Source organism: Mus pahari, chromosome 14, assembly GCF_900095145.1.
Source record: "Mus pahari chromosome 14, PAHARI_EIJ_v1.1, whole genome shotgun sequence".
In the NCBI taxonomy this organism is placed as follows: domain Eukaryota; kingdom Metazoa; phylum Chordata; class Mammalia; order Rodentia; family Muridae; genus Mus; species Mus pahari.
In genome coordinates, this window is record NC_034603.1 from 5062059 (window position 1) to 5086631 (window position 24573).

The 24573-nt window shown below is 43.4% G+C and overlaps 1 protein-coding gene across 7 annotated transcripts in view; it reads right to left on the minus strand.

The window, feature by feature from the left end:
* The window catches only part of Tenm2 (teneurin transmembrane protein 2), a 1236531-nt gene that overhangs the window by 268737 nt on the left and 943221 nt on the right, over positions 1-24573 (minus strand). For all 7 annotated transcript variants that reach the window (XM_029545825.1, XM_029545821.1, XM_029545820.1 and 4 more), the window contains one exon: positions 5026-5264. In XM_029545825.1, coding sequence (XP_029401685.1) covers positions 5026-5264 — 239 coding nt within the window. The remainder of the gene's footprint in view (positions 1-5025; positions 5265-24573) is intronic.

Sequence of the window (24573 nt, forward strand, 5' to 3'; positions counted from 1 at the left end):
AAAAAAAAAAAAAAAAAAAAAAAAAAAAAAAAAAAAAAAAAAAAAAAAAAAAAAAAAAAAACTCAATGAAGAGTGAGGTTTTTCCACAGGATTATAACGCTATTGCAGAAGAGTGAGGTGTCTTAGTGTTTCTATTGCTGTGAAGAGACACCATGACCACAGCAACTCTGATGGAGGAAGAAACATTGCATTGGGACTGGCTTACGGTTTCAGAGGTTTAGTCAACTATCATCATGATGGGAAGCATGGTGGTGCACAGGCAGACATGGTGCTGGAGAAGGAGCTGAGAGTTCTACGTCCAGGTAAACAAGTAGGAGAAGGAGAATTTCACACTGGGTGTGGCATGAGCATCTGAGACCTCAAAGGCTACCCACAGTGACACATTTCCTCCGATAAGTCCACAGCCACTAAATGCCATTCCCTATGGGTCTATGGGGACCATTTTCATTCAAACCACCACATGGAGGTGGGAGGTAACAAAAGCAGAGGGTAAGGGATCATGTAGCAAAATGGGTGGTAGTTTTCCCCTGATGTGGTGTTCCATCTGTGGGCTGAAGTACTGTTTCAAAAGTCTAGTAAGAAGCCTTATTTTTAGGATGGAACCTTCTGTAGAAGGTTTTTTAAAACATTGCTTGCTTTCCTTATGTTTTGCTTGAGGCCAGGTATCCAGATATAGTTATTTATTATGGATTAGGATATCAGCATCAGAACATGGCAGTCACAGGTTCCATCTATGGTGGATGCATGGCTGAACTCTTACTAGTTAGAAAGCAATGGGATTTCACCCTGCAAAGACATTATTAGTAAATGAGTGGTAAGAGCTTTGAATTGGCTGACAGATTCTGGCCTTTGGGTCAAATCTAGTCTACTGCTTCTTTACGTCTGGCACATGACCTTCAGAACTGTTTTTAATGAATTAAAAAAAAAACCCTGAAGAATGGTATTTTGTGACCCATGGAACCTATGTGACCTATGATGCTCAGTGCTGCTTGTGGATATGCTCCCCAGGGACTTATTTGAGTCACAATGGCTGAATTCTGCGGAACCCCAAATATTCACCATCGTCTCTCTATGGGAAAGTTTGCTGACCTCTATAACAAAAGACAGAAGGAGAGGGAAGAAGGCTGGGGGNGGGGTGGGGNGGGGTGGGGTATAGCTTCTGCCCACTGTGTTAGGAAAGGGTACTAGGAGAATAAAAACCCACCAATATTCTCTGTGAGTAAGGGTAGAACTAACTGCATAAGAGGAATTGACACCACGAGAGGAATCATTGGGTTTCATTTTAGGATGAATCATTTAGGATGACTGCAATCCTGGGGAGCTGTGGGAAAGACGGGGTGCCTATGAGAAGACCAGGGGAACGGGGCGTAGAAGACTATAACGCCTCACTCGGCTGCTATTAGCCAGACACACGACTAGACTCAGAGCAGTGTTTACCAAATGATTTTAAATTTCCTCTTCCATTCCAGAGTGTGTTGGTGACTGGGCCATGTGACTTAAAAGGAATCATCATTTAACTTTATAAAGAAGTTCTTTCTATCAGGGATGCATCTAGCTTGAAGCAGGATGAAGGTTCTAATCAGCTCCTGTTGTATTACATATACTAGGAAGATGAAAGACACAGCATGTATACTGACTCTATATGGCTTGAAAACTTAAGGAATATGGAGGAACTTCTGACATTGTAGGCCATGAACACACTTGAGCTACCCAAAGAAGAAAGTCCTCTCCCACAAAAGCAGCTCCCTTGCCTTTCCCAGCCAAACTCTCTTATTGGTTTGGGCCAGGGACTGAGTGGTCTCATGATGGTTCCTGCTGCTTTTCAGAGTAATTTCTTCCAGGGTGTTTTCCCACTGGGGGACCTTGGCACAGAGAGGCCTGGATGGAAGAAGGTTCCATGGAAGTTCTCTTACCCCAGCTGCATGGGCAGGTACTGGGGGAAATCTTTCCAGAGTCAGTGAAGGCTATGTCTTCCGATCTGCACAAGGGCTGGCTGGCATTCTGTTTTTTACACCTACCCACATGCCTGGATATATGGAAGAACTCATCACAGGGCGAAAGCTATTCCAAATTGCTCACTTCTGGAAAGGCTTCTCTCCACGGGTTTGAACATGCAAGAAAGATAATTTGACCTATTTGTCATAGTGCCTGGCAGGCCTGAACCCACTGCTTGCCCATAAATGTCCTGGAGCTGATGCTTCAATTTCAGGACCTGTCATGTTCTCATGGAATAGGGAGTTGCGTGTGAACCAGAATGGACTGAGGTCTTGCATGTGCCAGTCTCTTTAACAGGGGCCCTGGGATTTTAGGTTCCACATCTGTCTTTCCCTGATGGCTTGTTTTAGGTTGGTACAATCACCGCCTGTGCCCTGCAACACTCGCCTCTGCGTTTGGCATGCAGTGTTTGTGCCCCTGCAGCTTCGTAATTAATAATATACTGCTTTTCATCTTCAAAGTGATTTATACACATTAATTAATCCTCACTGTACTTCAGAGATTCTGTGCGTAAATAACTGTCTTGCCCTCGTGTTGTACTTAGGAAGCCGAGGCTCGGAAGGCAAACGGTTCTCCACGGAGAAATGGATGGCTGGGTCCAGTGTCAGGACTTAGCATCTGAACCCCTCGCTGAGCCTGCAGATCCCCGGCCATCTCTGGGAGGAGTTGACAGTACTGTGTAGCTCCGCCTTTACCGTCATCACTGCTGGGCAAACTGGCCAGTTACATCACTCAGATGGAGTCATAAACTATTTTTCAATACTCCAGGGTCAAAGCATAATCCTCCCTAAAGCATACAAAATAGGGAATGATGGATTATAAACCAATAAACCATAGTAAGATGTTCAGGCCCAGACTCTAGTAGCCTCCAGACTAAGGATAAATATGTTTTCTAATCTATCATTTACAAGTTACACACCCGATTAAAACATTAAACTCTCACTACACAGTTGCCCATTTATGTGATCGCCCTTACAGAGAGCTATTATATTTTAACTATCAAGTTCAATAAATCAGGCGCTAGCCATCTATCTCTCCCCTGCAAGGGGAGGGGGAGACACACTAGGGACATCATTGGCAGAGGCAGGCAGTGCCTCAATTTCTATATCTGGGTTCCCCGTGGTGCCCACTGGCCCAGCAGAACATTAAGCCTGAGAAGTGAGCACATGGACCCTTTTTGAAGTTTCTGACACAAAGCCAAATCATGCAAAGACCCTAAAGGCACATTCAATTTGCTTCCACCAAGCCCCTGAAACAGCTACCTGGGGACTCACACAAAATTCCCTCTAATAACACAAAGATCTCAGTTAGGTGATTGGGGTGGGGGTGGAGTGCAGTTCAAGTCAATCCACTGCTCCATCCTTTATCAAGAGGTGAGAAGCAGACACGACTTGAAATTAGGGATGATGAGTGTCAGGCCTTAGTTCCCACTGGGCCCAGAGGGTTAAGAGTGCAAAATGTTTTTGCAAAACCCCAGACAAACATGGCCCATTTCCTTTCTCCAGAGTGTCAGCATCCTCAATGTCAGAGGATATTACTGATAAATACAGCTGACAAGGAATATGTAAATGTTTATTTTTTCTATAGTAGGACAAGCATAGTTTATATTGTAGAAGACAATAAAAACTGTATATTGATTTTTGGCTTATACTAGTCTAACTTGGGCAAGGCCCCAGATTTCTAGAGGCGTACCATTATACCTCCCTGCCGTCAGGTGAGCGTAGGGCAAATGTTCTGATACGTTCTGGGGCTGCCTGTTCTCTGGCAGGCATCAAGCCAGAGGGGTGGGATGAAGTGTAGGAGTCCCACTGCTGAGTGAGCAAGGAGGGCCGGCACGGAGAGCAAGAAGACCAGCTAGACAGCCTCAGTAATGCCTTGTCTTCTTTCCTAAATGGGAGGGGATTTTTTTTCCTGCATGTTTGGAACTGCTTCGGAGTCAGCCTCTTTTAGCTGGTGTTTTATAGGTTTGCTCTGCAACATGGCACAGCCAAACCAGGGAGATCTGTCATAGCTGCCCTAAAAGCAAGCCAGAACCATCAAGTGTTTCAAATAAACTTTAACAAACACCACCATGGCCTCTGCCTGGGCCAGGAGATCTGCCATTGGCAAGCTTAGCTGACAGAGCAGCGGCAATGGGGCTCTTTGTCAGGGCCAGGGACTATGGACAGGCGTTGTGTCCAGCCCAGGATGCTCATGTGCACGTGGCGCCCAGCCCAGGACGCTCATGTGCACGTGGCACCCTGCCTCTGAGCTTCCAGACATCTGCTGTTTTCCATAGTTACATGGTGGTGGTACCTCACAGATGCAGATGAATATTCAGGACACACACACACACACACACACACGAAGGAAAGGTACCCCAACAGCTTACCCCATTTGTTACCCTTTCCCATACACTAAGTCACAGGGTCACAGGCTGCTGCCACAAGACAGGAACGCTATTGAAATTCAGTGCAACAGTGGGATGAGAACCAAGGCTGAGCAAAGGAAAAGGAAGGAAGACAGTCAAGTCAACTGGACGTGAGGGTTTGAGTCTGGATGAAGACCATGTTGTAGCCTCTGGCCTCTTAATCCCATTTCTGTTCCATAGCTCTGAAAGTCAGTGAGCTGGTTAGGCTTTCTCCCTGGGTAAGATGCTCTGTGCACACGGACATCTAGCCTGCTCTCGAGTTTCGAGAGAACCAATGCTGTCTGAACATCAGAGCCTTGGTTTACACTCAAACCCAGTAATAGAGAAATCTAGACGGTTACTGTGGGAGTGGAGGCTGGGATTTGCGGGGAGGATAATTCTTAGCTCTTCTCCAGGAAAAGACACAGCCAAGATGCTTAACTTCACCTCCGATAAATGTCAGCTAGAGTCACGACTAGAATGGATTCCAAGAGGAAAAAAAAAAAATCATCCTATCCATCACTCATGATTATGGTTTTCAAGATCCAACAGGCAAATTGTACAGACATCAGAGGGCTTCCAAATTCACAAGTCCATGGCCTCTTCCTTGACCTTCTCACCACCAGGATGAAACCACTTACCTATGAAATATGCCAGCAAAATGGCCAAGAGGAGGGCGGCGGCGATGGCAGACAGGGCAGCGCATTTCCAACTGCAGTATTTGGAGGGTTTCTTCAGCTTGAAGGCCTTCCTGGAGAATGTATTCCGTGGCAGCAGGCGGGGTGGTGGTGTATAAACGGTCCCTGAGGTCAAAGGGTATCCCGGGGAAGAGCTGCTGAACAGGGGTGTGCTTCCAGACGACGTCTTGAAGAGGAAGTGGCTGGAAAAGAAGATTGAAATGATCAACCTGACTGCGGTTGGGTAAGGAAGAAGTTTAGCTGCTGTTTTCCATAGTTACATGGTAGGACCTCCTAGATGCAAGTGAACATTCATGCAACCCAAAGGAAAGGTACCCCAACAATTTCCCCGTTTGCTAGAGGACGTGTGTGTGTGTGTGTGTGTGTGTGTGTGTGTGTGTGTGTGTGTGTGACAAAAATCACTTTGGTTGGTAATATACCTTACTTCCATAAGTTTGCCTAATTTTATACTTTCACTGATGCGTCTAGATTCTACCTTCCAGAACAATCGGGCAAAGTGTTCAAAGCAAATATGAAAAGTGAATTACTGTCACTCACTCTGAGATGATGACAGTGATGCTGATGCTAAGTATTATCACATATTAGATATGTGCAATTGAAAGACACTTGAAATGTGTTGTCACTACCATTTACAAACTAAATGTTATAATATCCCTAATTTAGACACGAAACATCAGACTGGGGGAAGCTGGGTAAGTGGCTAAGGATTTAAACCAGGAGCTCTGTGCTCTGATGAAATCTCTGCTGTTAAATATTATCCCAGACTGTCTCTTTTTACCTCAATGCTTGCACATTTTCATCTCTCCTTCCTTCAGCAGTAACCATTAGTTACATTCCCTGTTCAGACTGCATCCTTAGGTCTTGTGATCATGGTTATTTTTTAAAAGCATCTTTGTCCATCAACTGAACATGATGTCCTTGGTACTCAGACCTATAATGTGATGACTATACAATAGAAAATAAAGTACGAAAAAAAAATTTGTGACTTCTCAGAGGATCACTACTCCGAAGTTACTTCCCAGAACATCTGACAATAGATTGTTTTCTTTCGTATATATGCTAAGGATAAGATCTGAGCATGATTGACTCTACTTTATTTAAAATAATGACATGCCTAGGAGAGGAAAGGTAAGCATGGCCAATTAGATTCTGGGGTCTGGCTGCTTGAGGGCAGGGTCTGTATGTCACATAGGACTAGTTGTTCATCCTCATGTTTCCAGCCCCCAGTTAAGATCCCAACATCCAAGGGAGACTTTATTAAATGAATGCATGCATGCACACTTGGGTGAGTTACTGGAATCCTGTTATTTTGTAGTTGCACTTGCCACAACTACAAAGATGATTCTTCCATCCCTTCACTCTACAGTCCTAGCAATATCTGTCTAGGCCTTCCTTCATGCTGTTCGACCTTCTGCTTTAATGTCATGTTCTCACAGATCTTTCTGAAGTCTCAATCCTTCTCTACTAGTCTCTCACTGTTATAGCCATTCTTGCTATTACCTGCGCATTTTTAATATTTCTTATTAGATATTTTCTTCATTTACATTTCAAATGCTATCCTGAAAGTTCCCTATCCCCTCCCCAACCCACTCACTCTCACTTCCTGGTTGTCCATATCTACTATCAGAACTGAACTGCTACAAAGAGACAACTACGGAGGTATTTATATCAGAGTTATTTAATTCTATGACTCGTCGTCTAGCATGTAGCCTATACCACAGTGGTCATACAAGTTTTTGTTTGATGAATAACCTACGATTATTTCTTTCTTTTCTTTTTCTTTTTGGTTTTTTGAGTCAGGGTTTCTCTGTGTAGCCCTGGCTGTCCTGGAACTCACTTTGTAGACCACGCTGGCCTCGAACTCAGAAATCCGCCTGCCTCTGCCTCCCAAGTGCTGGGATTAAAGGCGTGCGCCGCCACCACCACCCGGCCCCACGATATTTCTTAAGGTCAAAATAATGTATGCTACAAGTAAAGCATTGTGAACATTTTATGTTTTAAAATTATGGCTCCTTCAGTAATCTCGATGCCTGGTTTTAGAATAGATTTACATGTTTTCCTATGTGCAATAGATGAGCATGTGTACTTCTGTAGTCAAGACCCAGTATCCTACCTAAAATAGGGCCCACTGACTCTGGGTCCTGCGTTATCCCTAGAGGCTGTGTGTGCTAGGCTGCTCATTGGTACCATGTTGTCTGTGATAATTGCTGTTAATTGGAACCCATGTATGGGCTAAATGGAAGGAACCCCCTTTCCATTTCTGTTCTGCTATTCAAAAATGACTAAATAAAAATACCAAAGGTATGTAGAGATTTGTTTCTCTTAAAATATACCCATATTCTGTTGATACAAATCTTAACAGGATAAACTTCAGGAACTCACTGCCCTATGTTGACTAAAAAAAAAAAAAAAAAGAAGTGGTCTTTGTGAAAAGACCCGTTACTTTGTATACTAACCTAAGAAAAGGTAAACCATCAAGAAAGAGGTAATCTTCAGCTTCTATTTTACCAATACCCGAATTAGCATCATTTGCGTGCTCTGTAAATTTCTGGGCTTCCTCTGGTTAGAGAAATGCCCTGGCTAGGGTCTTACATAGCTTCAAAACACATTGATGATTAAGAAATTCTAATCTTATTTACAACTTGCAACGATGTCCCACGGACAGAGAATGCACTAGACTGTGAATAGGTCTATTGTGTAAAATGTGGGTTTGACAGAAGAGGGCAGTTGGGTAAAGTGTCACAAAGTCTCAACTTCTAGATGATTCAGCATGAAGTCTGATCAGCCCCCCTCCCTGCAGCCTATCATTTCATTGGCTGTCCTTACCAAACTTTACTGTTTAAATGGTTTTTGTTTTGTTTTGTTTTTTAAGTTGAAAAATAGAAAAGTTCCCATAAGTGATGACAAAATAAAATTGAGTAAAATACAATAACAAGGAACAAGAGTCACAAGGGAATGGTGCAGTCATGTGGTTGTGGGGAGGCCCAGGAAGACTTAGAGACTCCTGATTTCTCCCTGACCCGGCTATTAAGACAGCTTTTTCCCCCTGAGGGGCCTGCTCAGTGTGTGGCAGGGAATCGGTTCTGATGCCCCAGCTGAACTTCTTCCCAGCGGTTGGTCATGGAAATAGCTTCGCTCAGGACTCCAGGCATCAGCAAAAATGTGTAGTTTCCAAATGCACTTGACATTTTTCAAGCACAACTCAATTGCTCTCAGAATTGGCCACTTGTGCCTTGGAAAGGCAAGGCAAATGAGGGGCCCCCAAAGTGCTGTCCTTGGGAGTTTGCTAACACTTCACGGGGTGGCAGAAGCCAGTCTTTGATGTTTTACAAAAAAGTCCAAGTGGAGCTCCCACATTTCTTTCCCTCCCAGCGATGTGAGATGTGCAATCAGGGCTTGGATTCTAACACTTATCCTGGGGACATAGGTGGGGACCTTGGGATGGATCAAGCAGGCTAGGAGGGACCTGCCCCTTGGTCTGTATGCTCAGCTCTGGATCCTGAGGCTCAGTGACTTCCCAGGAACACAGGCATCTTTTGGGTAAATGTCCTCACTTTTCTTCATGTGAAAACAAAGCCATTTAATGAGTGTGGAGAGAGCATCCCTAAGAGCTATATTCCCATGGACTTTACAGGACAGCAAAACTATGGATGTGAGGAGGAATCTGAGCTGGACCAGGCTTCTGCATCCAATTGGCTTAGGAAATTAATGGGGCACACTTTTAGTTTATTTATTTTATTTTATATTTTCTGATTAAACAACCGTGAGACTTCAAAATGAAGTCTAACAAATGAAAAACCTAGCCGTAGCATCCATGCAAGAGGAGTCCGCCAATTTAGAAAGCTGTGACTTTTTATTTTACTTCTCTGATCCACAGAGTGCTTGCCTAACCCACAGTGGAAGCTTCCAGAACTGGAGACTGCTGATTTGCGGCTCCAACAAGGGATTTCTTTACAGTCAGTTTCTCCCTCCCCCATTTATCACAAGTAAACTTTGTCATTAACCTCAAGCAAGAGACAATTAAATACATAAAATCCTTTAACACCAAGTACTATTTTCCAGCAGGCAACAAACCAGTGGGGTCCTTAGAGGTGGCTCCCTGGTTTCCTGATGGTTTGGCTTTATTCCCAGGGGGAAATCCCAGCAGGGCTTCGAAACAGAAATGCACTACACAAATAATCCTGCTGCAGCAACTCCAAAGGTCAGGCTTTTCTTTTTTTCTTCTCCCTGCTTCTCTTCTTTCCTCTCTCATTCTGTCTCCTGCCATCTCATCAACAGTGCAGTTGGTGACCCACAAGGAGGGGCTGTTCGCCACTGCGCATGCTCAAGCAGGCAGCAGTAAACATTCTTCTAGAACCACAACAAAAGTCGTGAAGGGTCTCCATGTTATCGCACATGCCGAAAAGCAGCTCTGGTTACCAGGCAGAACAGGTGTCAAGTGTTGCTCTCCTGAGAAAATTGACCCCTCGCCCTTGTAAATAAACCCATGGATATTCAGGGAAATGGATGGAAATATTGATACACAGCCCGATTTTTTTTTTTTTTTTTTAATCATCCAGGAGGTGGCTGAAATTTGGCAGAAAAGCTAGCAAAAGGAGAAAGTCTGAAAACCAGCAGGAATAGGGGTGGGGGCCTCGGTGAGACAGGTCAAGTGTGCAATGGGACCGGAGGTTCCCTTACTCTCACCGCGCCTGCCATGCCCTTTGAAGCGCCAGGTTTATTGTCTTTAAAAGAGTAGGTTTAATCTAAAGAGACACGCCATAAAGTGTACCGTAGCATGTAAAGTTACTGTAATTAGGTTTTCAGGAGTTATAATAAAACATTTAGCCGGAGAGAGGTTAAATAACCACTATCCTTCCTGACACCACTATTATATTCTCCAGTAGGAGAGTGATGGTGGTGGTCTAGGAGAAACTGGATAGGTCGGTTCTTGGGAGACAGAGGCAGGAGTCCAGAGGTGTGGGGTGAAAGGACAAGAGGCAAGGAGAGTGCGCAGGTTAAGATGGAAAAAGACAAGGATCCTGGGAAATGTGCAGCTGCCAGCCAACCAGCAACGCCAGGTAATCTCTTAGGCTGTCTTTTACGAAATGTCCACCTGATCAGGAAGTCAAGTGTCTACCCTAAAAGTAGACAGCAAAGTTGTGAACTCACCAGCGACAGGCTGCTAAATATTTGGCCAGCCCTCTTTGTACTATAATTATTCGTTACTCTTCCTACTGATTTTGTTATTTTAGAAAGCAGCAGGCTCACACAAAGGTGGCAGTTGCCATCTTGCTGTTCCTGCAGGCAGTGTGAATCCAGGCTCCATGTTTATTACCACATGACCTTAGGTGAGTTAGCTAATCTCCCTGGAAGGTTGACCAAGAAGTTCCTTATTTACTTCATGAACTTGATAGGGGATCTTAAATTTGGGGAGAGTTTATTCACATGGCATGCTTAGCTTTAGCCTGTGTGAACGGTGAACGCATATGGCTATTAAGTGTCTTGAGGACAAGAACTACGTGTTACCTGTTCTACCTGTATCATATTAGTGATCATTTAAACTATTTCTCGGAAGAACGAATTCTCATTACTACAATGTGTGGTCCACCCCTCCAAATGATTTTCTGAGGAAGAAAAGAGATTTGGGGAGACAGCTAAAGTGCTTGTTTCCTCCATTTAAGAATTTATATTTGGATTGAAAAGTAAACTATGACTTTTAAAATTAAGACTTGAAAAGGATTTAAATGGCTAATTCTTGACAAAACAAAACAAAACAAAACAAAAAAACAACCAACAGTAAGAAGGAACCAGTAATCCCATTAGCGCAATTGAAAATCTTTTCTTTCTCCTATTACAGAGCCCTCAGTTAGATGCCGATTCAGTGAAAAATAGGTTTTCAAGGTTTCCCATCTTTGGACCTTTCCGTTCATAAGGAGGCACTCTGCATTAGATTGTTTCATGAACAATGGGGAAATCCTCTATTTTGCGCTCTTCAAAATTTGCAGCTGTACCAAAAATACTCACAGCTGGAATAATTAGCAGCTCAATTTATTGCCTTCCGTTTTCTAAATAGAAGCCCCGACTCTCGATATTTAAATTGTGTCACACTGTGGCATAACATAGCTTTTTTTTTTTTTTTTTTTTTTCACATTGTAAAACGTATTTTCTCCTTCATGGAATGGTCTGCTATGCAGCGTGACAGGTAAGGTCTCTGGAGGTCACTAAAGAAGCCTGGTGTTTTTGTGAGCAAATTCATCTCTACATCTTTCAGATGAAATGAGTCTTCTTTCCCCCAACTCTGGCGGTGTTAAATAATTTGTTGACTTTTTTTTCAGGTTAAAAGTTGGGAGTCCTGAAAACACACACACACACACACACACACACACACACACACACACACACACACACACATTAGGTAACAAAACCAAGACTTGTGACTTTGACTTCAAACTTGACCTTGAGTTCATCATACAATGGACATAACAGAAGCAGCCATTTGCAACAGCCTTCTGTGAGTCTCCCTAGTCAGCAGGGTAGATGAAGGGGGAACATATCCCTGTGGATACAATTCCCGAGCAGGATAACCTCTTCTGTCGCCACTCCACAGAGTCAGAACCTTGGGCTGGACCCCTTCAACATCCTGTTACTGTGTCTGCCTTACACTTTTGCCTCAGTCAAGCTACTCAGACCAGCCTGCTCTCTCTTTTGCTTTCTCATGTCTGTTACAACTCACAGTTGGTATTCAAGAATGTCTGGAGAAGGAAAACACAAATGATGGCCGAGTTGTTTTGGAGCCAGGCACAGCCAGACTTCAAACTGCCGGGCGTGGCATGACATTGAGCGGGGCAGCTCTTTGCCCTAGCCTCAGATGCCTCTGCGAAGAGAGAATAAAATAGAACCTACATTCCGAAGCCATGGCCATAGCAAGGGCTGAAGAACAACGTGAATCTGAACTCTGCGCCTGGACGTCTGCTGCTTGGAAGACTTAGCGCACCATGCCCAAATGTGCACCTTTCCCCGTAACAAGTATATAATCTAACACCCGGGCCAAGAATGAAAGTATGAAGCCAAGACAACTGGTAATCACTGAGCGTGAGTTCATGTCACACAGCCTTCTGAAGTCATGGTAAATGACGTCGTACCCTCCTCTAGGGAACTGCTAATGGCAGAGGTTGAGGCACTGTTCATCTTTATTTTCAGGTGGGGTCTCTCACTGGCCTGGAGCTTGCTGGGGTGATAAGCCTTATGCCCACATGCATGGTTTTTGTTGTTGTTGCTGTTTTTGCTTTTTGGCTATTTGTTGTTTATTTGTTTACATGGTTTCTGGGGGATTGAACTTGCGTCCTTCTGCTTGCAGAGCAAGCACTATATTGACCATTACCTTGCTAGCCTCCATCATTTATAGTTTTTATTCTCCCTCACCCCACCCCACCCCACCCCCTGAAACTGCTATTTTCCACTTCTCTGTCATTGCTGAGGTACATACGCCAGGCATAAGTGTGCTGACCACTTCTATTGTGGACACCCAATGGATTGGAAAATAGCGGGATAATGCATTTCTAAAAATTAATTTCTAGAGTTTTCACTTAGTGATGGTGTGCATTTTCCAGCTCTGACCTTCCTTTGTTCCACAGCAATGCAACGGTTGTACATGTGCACACAGCCCTGTATGCTAATCTCTGGTCCAGCCCCTCCTTTGTGGCTGGGAACTCACAGATAATCTTCACAGGAGTCTGTAAGAAGCAAGGGTAATGCATTTGCTCCTTATCTGTCCCGTCTCTGCCCACCTGTAGAGCGGTTTATCTTCACAGGTCTGGTATCTCTGTGAACATGAAGATCTCATGGTACATTTCTCATCTGAATCGCTTTCAAAAGAATAGAATCGGGTGGCTTTCAACTCTGGAAAGTGCCCCCGTCCCCACCGAGAAGCCCCTGTAAATTTCTCTTGTTTCTCTCTCCTCTAGAACAAAGGAGTCTTGGCCTGCATACCTTTCTTTACATTTTCTTCTCTTTGATACTTAAAGGATTTTGTTGAGGAGGAAGAGCTTCTCTTTAGTTGATGCTGGAGGAGGCCATGCTGACGTATTTACAGTGTACACATGGGCCTGCAAACCAGCTTTCGTAGGTCAGATGTACTGGTTTATGGCGTTGTAGCCTCCAAGTTAACCACTGTGTAGAGACTTCAGGTTATACTACTCTGAGAATGATTTGGAAGCAGACCTTTCCCCCCTAGCTCCTTCTTAGAAAAACCCAGAACAACCCACAGCCAGACAATATGCCGAGAGTGAGAGAGACCTTGGAACACTGGGTCCTAAAAGGGATCTCTCCATCAAATTCAGGGCTCAGGGAACCCTGAGGAAGAGGGGGAGGTAGAAAGGGGGTAAGAACCAGGAGAATGGACAGCATCCAGGAATCGGGGGTCTCTGAATCAGCATGAGCGAAGCTCATAGGATCTCACAGAGACCAGCGGCGGCATGCACAGGGCCTGCTCACAGGACCTCACAGAGACCGGAGGCATGTGCGGGGCCTGCACATAGGTCTGTGACAGACGGGCTTCTAGAGCTGAAAGAAGTGGACATCTGGCCATCCTCATCCCTCACCCAGAAGCCATCTCCAATTGATTGCCACTTGCAAATGAAATATTTGTTTTCTCCAAGAGATTCTCACTGGGTAAACGAACTGTTCTTAAGGGTAGGCCCAGCCATATATGGTTAACAGAAAAGGAGGTTCTTTTTGTCTTCACATTACAGATCCTTTACATTTATATTCTGACTTCTGGTCTGGTCTTGTGTTTATATGGGATTTCTGTGTGTACAAACATGCGTGTCTGTGTTTATCTGTATTTCTTTCTCGTTTGGTTGTTTTGTCCTTTATAAAAAATCTTATTGAATTCTGACTTTGTTTTTGATTTATCGTATTTTATTATTATTCTCTTGGTGCCTGTTTGTTCTCTGATGAGAAACAGAAAGGGTGTGACCATGGATTGGGGATGGATAGAGAGGAAGTGAGATATATAGAGGGAAACTATAATCAGAAAATAGTCTATGAAAAATATTTTCAATGGAAGATAAAGAAAGAAAGCATGGATGGATGGACAGACCTGAGTAGAAGACTCATTTTCCAGTCTCACTGTCTTGGTGTTTTTCCTGTAAGTACATCTTTAGTACCTAGAGGGTCCATGGTGGTCCTCAAAGTGTTTTTGTCTAGAATTCAAAAGCTTTAGAATTGAAATGAACTTAACATCGTATAAGAGTAACCATTCCACTCTTACACGGACAGCTGAGGGCAACTGTGCATTTTCAATGCTGAATGGTGGCCAATTCTGTTTAATTCCAAAGAAATTTCACTACTGGCTTCTCCCCAGTCCCCCAAAGTCCATTAAGCAGCAACCCACTATTCCCTGTCATCTCCCACACCTCACTACTGGCAACCACGGGTTCCACTTCTGTTTGTCTTATTCTTGATAGTTCACAATGAATACATTTATACATTGTGGCCTTTTCGAGTCTGTCCTATTGTTCCTGGTCTAGTGTTTTAAAATATATGCCCTTCCCAGTTGTAGCCTTTAACACATCCATTGTAGCACTTAGCAGTATTGAATCCCTTCCTGGGGCCCAACACGATTCCTCTGTGCAGTGGTGTTACTTTCCTTCTCTCATTCATCCATAGGCAGACATCTGGGCTATTTCTACCATTCCCTATTGTGTGTAAAGTTGCCATGAGCATCGATGTAAATAGTCTTGTGATCCTGCTTTTGGTCTTTCTGGAGATCACCTTCCGCACGTACTTGCAGGTTGAATGGCCATTTCGCCTTTAGCTTTTAGAGGGGACTTCTAGATAGTTTCTAAATACAGGAAGTGACAGTCAACACTGGGCTCCTCAGTACAGTCGGACTGCAGTTGACACTCAGTACAGTCGGACTGCAGTTGACACTAGATATTTTTCCCAGTCCTCTTGACTCCTACTTGTGTCTTGAGTTTGCTTTCAAAACTTAATGAATTACGAAATAAGAGGAGTCACTATTGAGCCAGGTTTCACCAAGAGCAATACTTTATATTGCTTTACAATGCTTTGCAAACATCATAATTTACAAAATGTTTCAATGCGACTCAGCTAGCTCTCATATCAGAAGATAGATTTGACCAAGAGACGACTGCCCAGCCAAGCTCCCTACTCATGACATTTCTATACGAGTTTTATTATTAGCCCATACTCTGAGAACTACAACATAGACAGCGCTCACTCACCAAACCCAATATTGCCAGACCTGATGAGAGTCTATGTGTGTGTGCATGGATTTTAAAAGTTTGTGATAACACAGCAATTTTGTCTGATTTCAGACAGTGAAGTCACCAGGTCCTTCTGGACCGGAGTTTGTAGACACGCTGAGCTTCAATTTTCTGTCATAAGGTCAAAGAGGGTCTAATAATCACTTCTGATTGGTTGTATTTTGGTCAGTGAATATATGTGTGTTACTAGCTCTTAGTAAAAGTTCCTTGGTATTTGAGAAACAATGGAGCCTACAGAGTTAATGGAAGTACTGTAAATCTTCACGTCTTTACTATTTTAATAACAAAAGTATTCCAGTGCCCTATACTAATTATTACTCTGATTACCACATGTGTTTTTCTCTTCTTTGCTCCTTCTTTCCTTCCTTCCTTCTCTCTCTCTCTCTCTCTCTCTCTCTCTCTCTCTCTCTCTCTCTTTCTCTCCCTCCCTCCCTTCCTCCCTCCCTTCCTCTCTCTCTCTTTCTTTCTTCCTTCTTTCCTCCCTCCCTCCCTTCTTCTCTTATGTCCCCCTCTTCCTCTTTCTCCTCCTCCTTATTCTTTTGAGAGGCGATCTCACCTTTTAGTTCTGATTGGCTGAAGACTTCCTGTCTAGATACAGCTGGCCCCGATCTCACAGAGTCCCATTTGCCTTTGTCTCTGCTAGGTTTAAAGGTGTGTGCTGCCATGCTTGGCTTGGCCATGTACCCTTTTTTTTTTTTTCTTTCAGTTTAAAACATATTATGTGTTATTCTTTATTTGAAAAATAAAGCTATAATAAACTTTTCTGCTTCCTAAAATATACTAGAATCAGAAAGGAAAGGAAAACAAATTGCTGACAGTAAAATAGACAAACAAGGCTTCCACAAAGCAAAGAAAAACAAAACAAAACAAACCACGACAAATCAAGAATGATTATTTCTAGATTTTTGTAGCTACTCAAGGACTGTTTGTTGTGGGATAGAAGGAGTGTAGGAGGGAGAAAGGAAGGAAGGAAGGGAGAAAAGGAAAAAAGGGAAGAGAAAGGAAATAAGGAAGGAGGGAAGAGAAAAGAGTTTTAGTAATAATGGCTAAATGGTTAAAATAGGCTGAGCATTTCTTAAGAGTCTTTAAGAAACAGATTTGATTCATCAGAAATATTGTTCAGCTTCTGCTGTCGTTTTTGAATGCTTGCCTCTCTTCCAGCCAATCCTGAACTTATGGCACTATTACAGTACTAATGTGGAGAAGACCCCCGGGGGATGAATGGGTCATGGGGACTCTCCCTTCATTGCAAGAGTTGTTTCTTATCCTGGAAGTTCAAGGCTAGTGGCTCCTGAGCTGTATTTGTCTCTCCCTCTCTTTCCTCTCTCTGCACTCCAGGCATAAGATCATGCAGCTAAGAAGCTCCATGCCAACTGTTAGCTCCTCATTCTTACATTCCCAGCCTCCAGAACCATCACAGTAAGCCGATACATTTCCATTCATTAAGCTAACAAATCTCAAGAAATCCGTTATAGTATTACAAATGGACTAGGACAATAGGCAGCAGTGTGTGTTTGTGTGTGTGTGTGTGTGTGTGTGTGTGTGTGTGTGTGTGTATGTACGTGAAAGTGCATACCTGTGTACACATGTGTGTGCACATGTGTATAAAGCCCAGAGGTCAACAACATCCTGAGGAAATTGTTCCTCAGGAACTGTCCACCTTGTTTTTATAAGACAGGGAGAGTCTCTCACTGGGATGTGGGCTCCTGGATTAGGCTAAGATGCCTGGCCAGTGAGCACCAGACAGCCACCTCTCTGCCTCCTAGCATCGGGATTACAAGGACATAACACCACAGCTTTTCACATGGATGGTGGGGAATAAGCTCAGGTTTTCCTGTTTGTGCAGTGCCAAGTCCTTTCCGTATTGAACCATTCAGCAACCCCCAGCTATCAATCTCAGATCCAGGGCTGGCAGAAGCAAAAGAAAATGAAAGAAAAACTAAGGGCTGCTACTCATTTTTATGAATTAAAGATTGGCTTCCCCCTACCTATATATACAGGGTTCTAGAATTCCAGTTAGGGCAATGCTACTCTCTATTTTAAAAACCCCAACATAAAAAAATGGTTGTCTTTAACACAATTTGTTTTTCCATTAGAATTTACATCAGCCCCTATGAGGCATAAGAAAATAGGAGAAAACCCATCAGCATATTTACCCACATTTCGTTATATGCGCAGCATCCATAGGTATAATATTTTCTTCGTATGTAGCACTCTTCATGAAATGATATAAGAGCTCTTCAGGGATATTAATTAAGTTTTACAGCAACCCCTGTGACACATCTGCCTGCCTGCATATATCTGTTAGATACTCAGAAATTAGTGCTGGCTAGAAGTGTGCCATTTAAGTGTGTTTGTAGGCCAGCCACATACTCGCTGACAATGTGCCAAACAGATCCACACACTGCAGTTCTCAAAGAAAAAAAAAAGTGCCCCTCAATAAGGTGATCAAGATTTAGCATCAATACGAAAGTACAACTCTGGTGCTTTATACAGTCTCAGCTGGATCCTGCAGCATCCTAGCCATAGAACAAGCATCAAGGAAGAGGCTGTGAAAACATGGCTTCTTTAAAAGGAACCTGATTTCTTTAGTGCTGGGTTTCCTACGATGCTGGGGTGAGGCTTCTTAAAACACTCAAGTGTCAAGGAAGACTGTCATGCATGTTTGCCTTAAGTACCTGAAAAGCTTGTCAGTGCCATCTTGCAGATCTTGACGAAGATGCGGGTGGACATGCCAAGGCATGGTGAATCGAAAGCCACCTGACAGGGAGGTGGGTTGTTAGACTGAGAGGCAGGTGCCCGCCTGCAGGCACTTTCTTTGCAACTGGCAGGATTAAGTAAAACTTAAAGGCAAGTCTGGTGTGGAGGGGAGCCCTCTCTGCTGAATCCTCAAAGGCTTGCACTTGAACTGGGGTTCTTTCTAACTCTTAGGTTTTGCTACACCAGAGCGTTAAGCAGTTATGTGAAGGGCAATGCCTGCCTTTCATGGTAGCAAGGTGAAGAACTGGGAGAAGGGAGTGGGAACCGGTTGGCAGCAGGCTTGTACTGCATCCACTGAGTAGGGGAGTCTGAGGAAGGCAGTGTCTAGTGGGTAAGCATCATCAATGTATGGGGTTCAGAGACTGGTGATTCCTACTATAACCTGCGCAGACTTTAAGTGTTGCATCTTAGTTTGCTCAAGTGCAAATATTTAGAGATATTGAGAGGATTAAATGGGGCTTAGCACATGCTTGACATTGAGTAGACCCTCAGAATAATTGTTAGCCATTGCTGTTGTGGAGATAATTGCTCACGAGTCCCACGCGCTGCGTCCTTCAACGATGCTTGCTTTTTTTTTTTTTTTTTCTTGCCCTCGCTGTTTCCTTCCCCCTTTCCTCCCTCTTCTTTACGCCTTCTTCCTGCCTGCCTTTGTCAAAGATGGGATTCCCAGTTAGCGTCAATATTTCTATCACTCCTTTCCTTCATAGGTCAATCAAGCTCGTTCTTCGTGTGGCCAATCTGACTGCAACACACCAGTTTCCTTATCCAACAGAGTGTGTCTGAGCCTCAGATGTGGTCATGTAGTCTCTGTACCTTTTGTCTCCTAAGACTTGGTCCATCCTACCCAAATGCTATCTCTCTGGCTGGAGATGCCATTTAGGTGGGGAGACTCTCGCTCTTCAATTAAATTGAAAGCTGGACACTAATCTCTGCAGCCCAGGCTTCCCTAAGATGCTGCCTGTGTGTGCCTCTGTTACCACAGAGCCTTCTGAAATGACATGTAGGTACACCATTCCATTTCAGTATGGATGATCGTGTTCTTACCTTTCCCCACTAGTTAGAGTTTACAGTGAGAGAGGGTAGATGCTTGTCATATGGTTCCCAGAACCTCCAAAATGTTGGCTGAATTAAGCTAAAGTCTCATGGACATGCCAGATAATGAGATTATCAATGGTAGGTGAAAAAAATCCTTACTTAGCATAAAATCAGGATTTTAGACAAAAATAACTATATAAGTTGGGCCTGAGGAAATTTTATAGGTTGAGCCCTCACATACTTATCCCATAAAGGAGGCCATCTTCTTTTACTGGATTTTCAAGCCCTTGATCACCTGCTCTCCTGTAATGGCTTGAAAAGAAAATCACACTGCGGTACCAGGAATTTCTCTCAGGGTTGCAGAGACTTGACTAAGTCAGTTCACTCAGATAGTCTTCTAACATCCCTCACCGAGTAGATGGAGGCACAGGCAGATAAGGAGAGGGGGCAAATTTAAAATAATTTCAAATTATACATGAGCAAACAGGGGGCATCGAACAGGAGGTGTGTGGATTCACAGCCACATTGCACCACAGCTGCTAGTAAAAGGTTAGTACTAAGGAAGGACCACAAATCAGACCTAGCTCCTAGGATGCCTTTTCCAATGCTGTGCAGGGAAAGTAAGGGGGTGGGGCATGGACCGGGGAGTATGATAAAGAGCTTACCTATCAAGTAGGAGGTCCTGGGTTCAATTTGTCCCTCTAACCACCCCTCCCAGGGGGAAAAATACAGAGAAGGAAGGTGTATTCCTTCAGAATGAAATTATAAAATTCTCTCCTTCCTTTCTTAACTCCATAAATTTGGGGGATTCTTATTCTAAGTCCATCAGAGAAATGTGGGTCTTTAAAGAGAGATCATAACATCTGAATTGAAATGGGCACAATTTGGCACAGTCTACCGAACTTCAAAATGCATATTATATATACCCTTTGATCTAGCAATTTCACTTCCTGGAATTTAACTTTTGAACATAATCATATAAGTATGCAAAGAAAGGTACATACACAGGACTCCTCATTCCAGTTCTGTTTGTAATAGCACAGATCTGAAAGCAATCTAAGTGTCCATCAAGAAGACATTGGTTAAATAAATTAGGGCATTATGGGATATTACAGAGACCTTAAAAAAGGGAATGAAGTAGGTCTACATAAAATTACCTGAAAAGACTTCCACAATATCTCATTAAGTTAAAATGGAACTTACTAAGTGCAATGTATATGCTTCCATTTCTATTAAAATATATGCTTAGACATTCATAAACATCTTTGGAGGCTTGAAATAATAAACCTTCAAGTGGTATTTTCTTGGAAATAGAAATTGCGAAGCAGAGATTACTTTGATGCACTTCCCATCTTTCCAATAATTGAATATTTTTTTATAAAAAGAATATCTACATTTTGTAATAAAATAACTGAAAATTTGTTGCGGCTGGGATTTCTTTTTTCTTCTTCTTTAAATTCTTTTTGACATTTCTTTTGCAGAGCAAGTAGAGGTAAAGAGAATTTTGTGTGATAAATAGGAACCTATGTCCACCATTCTGTAGGAAAATAGGAATTTTGGGAAGAGCTCCATTTTTATCTCCATCCCCATCTTATCTATAGCCGTGTCCTTCCTCATCTCCATCCCTACATCCATGTCCTCATCTTATCTACATCTATGTCCTTATCTTCATCCCCATGCTTATCAATTCTCATGTTCAACTCCATTCCTATACTTATCCCAGTCCTTATTCGTATCTTCATGTTCTTCCAAAACGTCATCCTATTTCCATTCCCATCCTCTTCTTCATTCTCATACCATCTCAAATCTCACCCCAGTCCTGCCTCTTTTCCAATCTCCTTCTCTGTTCCCCCTTTAGTTTGAAGTAATCTGTCCACTTTAGCTTGATGAAGAATTTTACCCTTTCCTCTGAATGAAACAACATATAATTTTGAAGATGGACCCAAAGAGGACCTCATCTTGATATTGTTCTTATAATTCTAAATTCAAGGGGAGCAATGAAGACAATACAGAGACCAAATTACCCAGGCACATACTGAGTGGGACCTACCTACCTCTTTTGCCCGCCTATGTCACCATCACACGCACTATTACCTTGAAGTTCTTAGAGAGTTTACATGTGCTTGCTATCTTCCTCTCTACTTTAGCCTTATCATTTCCCATAATTCTGAATTGGTTTTCAGGGATACGAGGACCAAGGAACAGCACTGGTAACAACATTAGGCCACGCTGCATTTTATGATGAGAGTTTTTATCTAATTAAACATCGAACAATTTTGATGTTGCATCTATTATGGTCCATTAGGGAGCCGACTGACCTCTGCAAGACATCCTACTCAAGATTTTCACAAGCAGGATCAAACACATTACCAAGAACATCGTGAGCATAAGCATGGAGTTCATTGGTTTTCATTCATGGTTTTATTAAGAAGCAACACCCCCCCCCCAATCTTCAAAGTAATTCCACTTCCCATAGGTAAGACTGCTTCCCCTGCCATTTCCAGGAGGTGGGAAATGTATCAAGATGGTTTGAGTTAACTTTCTCATCATGAGCCCTCATAAAGAGCACTGGTTAGGGAGACGATAAGTGAGCATGTTTTAATTAGAAAATGTGGAATCCAAGCACTTTTGCCGGAAAGACGGTGATAGCTTAAAAGAGACATCAGGAGACTAATAAAAGTTAAAATGCATTAAGTAGCCACAGTGAACTCAAAGGTAAAGTCATGGGACGTTTGAGAAGTGAACCAGAGAGGGTGATGAATCAGAAGTGGGTGGGAGGGAGTCAGTCAGTGGAACCACCGACTCTTTCTCTTTCATTGAATTCAGTTGCAAACCTCCTTCTGTGCCCAGGCAAGCAAGCCAACTCAGTGCCCTGAAATTCCTCCACCTCCTACCCTGGCCACTATACTCTCTACCCAAAAGTGAAAATAATTACGCCCAGGCTATAAGGGAAGATTGGTTGGTAGTGAGCAAAGTAGCACTGACTGCGACTGGGCTTGATCTGGAGCTTTTGGTTGGACGATTTCACTTTTACATCCTCTTACTGGTATGATGTTTGGCTACGGGATATGTGATATCCTTTCCAAATCAGGCTCTGTGTGGGCCCGTGATTCTGCCTAGCCAATCAGTGTCCTCTGTTCTCTAATTCCGGGGGTCAGTACTGCTGGGTGTGATCCCAGCTGGGCTTTACGGGCCTCCGTCAAGAGAGTGGACTTGAAAATTAGAAATAGCTAGTAGGAGGTAGGAGCAGCGGAAGTGACCTGTGTTGTAGATACTGTACTTCGGAAACCGAGTTGCAGGCCAGTTTAGCCTACAGAGTGAGACCTTGTCATAAAGAGACAAACAAAGCACAAGTCTAGGAAGAAGAGCCTCCTTTTTCAATGAGGCGTCTCAACTGTAAGTATAGAGATAGCTCACAGGGCCTGGAGTGATGCCAGCAAAGTGGTGTCCTCTAGGGACTATGTTCAGAAACACAGACAAGACAGGCTGTGACAGATGCCTAATGTCCAATGTAAGTACCCCAGTCCAGTCTGCTTAGGACCTTGACTCTTTTTTTCCCCCAGACTTTACACCTCACATTTCTTTTGCCTGGTATGCTGACAGGAGACAAGGACATCTGTCCCGTGGGGCTTTGTCTCAGGCAACTGATGTAAAGCACCCAAGCCAATGCTTGGCACAAATGAGTCATTTCTAACAGGAGTCTGTCTGAAAAAAGAGCCCAAAGAGCATCTGGTGGTTTTGGAAGCAGGAAGCTTTCTATTGGGTCCACTTTCTCCTCATCTAGACCGTGGTGAAGATGCTGGAAGGTTGAACTTGGTGCCTTCAGCATCCTGCTCTGGGACACACTGAGAGGGAAGACTCCTCCTCTGAGGCCCAGAGTGTCCAGAATACTACATCCACATAGCGCTGTCTCAATCTTAAGAACCTTTATGGTTTTCCATTTATCTTACTGAGTTGGGGATGGTGGGGCTAGGGGCAGACATGCTTTCCTTAAGGACCCATCCAATGGGTCCTTAAATGAGCCTCCTATGCCCTCAATATGTGTTTCTAAGTAGGGTAAGGGGCACCTAGGTTGGTGGGAAATGAAAATAATCATTACAAGAACTTAGCAGGATTCCTGATAATCATTCAAGTTATAATCATTTTAACAAATTATATGCACGCATGATTAAAGTATTGATGGCAGAAACTTGGAGAGGATGTTTGCTGTCTTGTATTAGTTACTATGAGCCAGAAGTAATCCAACAAGTGATTTAAACATACCTAACAAGTTCAAGGGTAAACCTTCTGTGTTTGGGCTTCTAAAGGAGAATAATTCACAAACGGGCTGTGAGATGAACCCCATATTGATTGGTGGGACTTGGAGGCAATGAAGTTACCTGAGGAGAGTTTCCTAAACACACTCATAGAATATACTAGAGTACGCAGCTCCAGGTGGACATGATGAGCCTGTACCTGGTGATGGATTGCAATCCTAAGGACACAAGATCCCAACCCACAGAAGCAAGTAAAGCTAAGGCCAATAAATCAAAGGAGCCCTCAAAAACGTTACAGAGCCCATTTCCCCTGCCTGGGAGAACTATAAATGCCTTGCCTGACTTCTGTGAGCCTCTCCCCATCTGAGCCTGAGAAAACAACCCGGGGGAAGCCTTCAGGAAATGCCCCAAGGGAGTGACAGTGGATATTAGCTGAGTGGGTGAAGGAGCACAGAGAGAGATGGAAATATTTGGTTTTTTTAAACTGTGAACTTAACCCAAGAGTCTTCAACATTTACACAGACTTGGCGCAGAGTCTTGCTCTTCCAAGGCACGACCACGAGGTGGCCTCCATCCTTAATTGGGTCCCCAAAGCATGTGCTGTGGAGGGATGAATTTTTATAAAAAATAAAAAGAGTTCTTTGTACCTGGAGGCTTAACTCTGGCGACTTGCAAGCAAGAAGTTCAAAGCTTTAGTCAACTTAGCACTTTTTAATTTTACAGAAGGGGACCAAATTATAAAAGGACAGCTTCTCCTTGGGTACCTCTGCCTTCAACATTTGCAAACCGCGCCGAACGTAGGCTATAGAGAGGTCTCAAGTAAGATGTAATGCTTGCACCATTCTTATTGCACCTTGTAATTTGCACGCATGTCACGACACGTTATTTATTTTCTTATTAATGGGTCTGAGTGTGTTTAACACCACAAGCCATAAATTGCAGAGCAGTGGATTAGACGAGGTGCTCTTTATTTTCCTGCCAATTGTCAGAAAGTGATGTGGGGTTTGAGATACGTTTCCCCTCCTGCCCACCCCCCACACAACTGCTCCCCCCTCTTTATACCCTCTCTCACCTCCATCCAAGTACCAGCCCCCTTGCTTCCATCTGATAAAGGTGGGGCAAACAAGAAAGCCATGGCCTGGTTTCTCACTGGCAAGCTTGCCTATTGA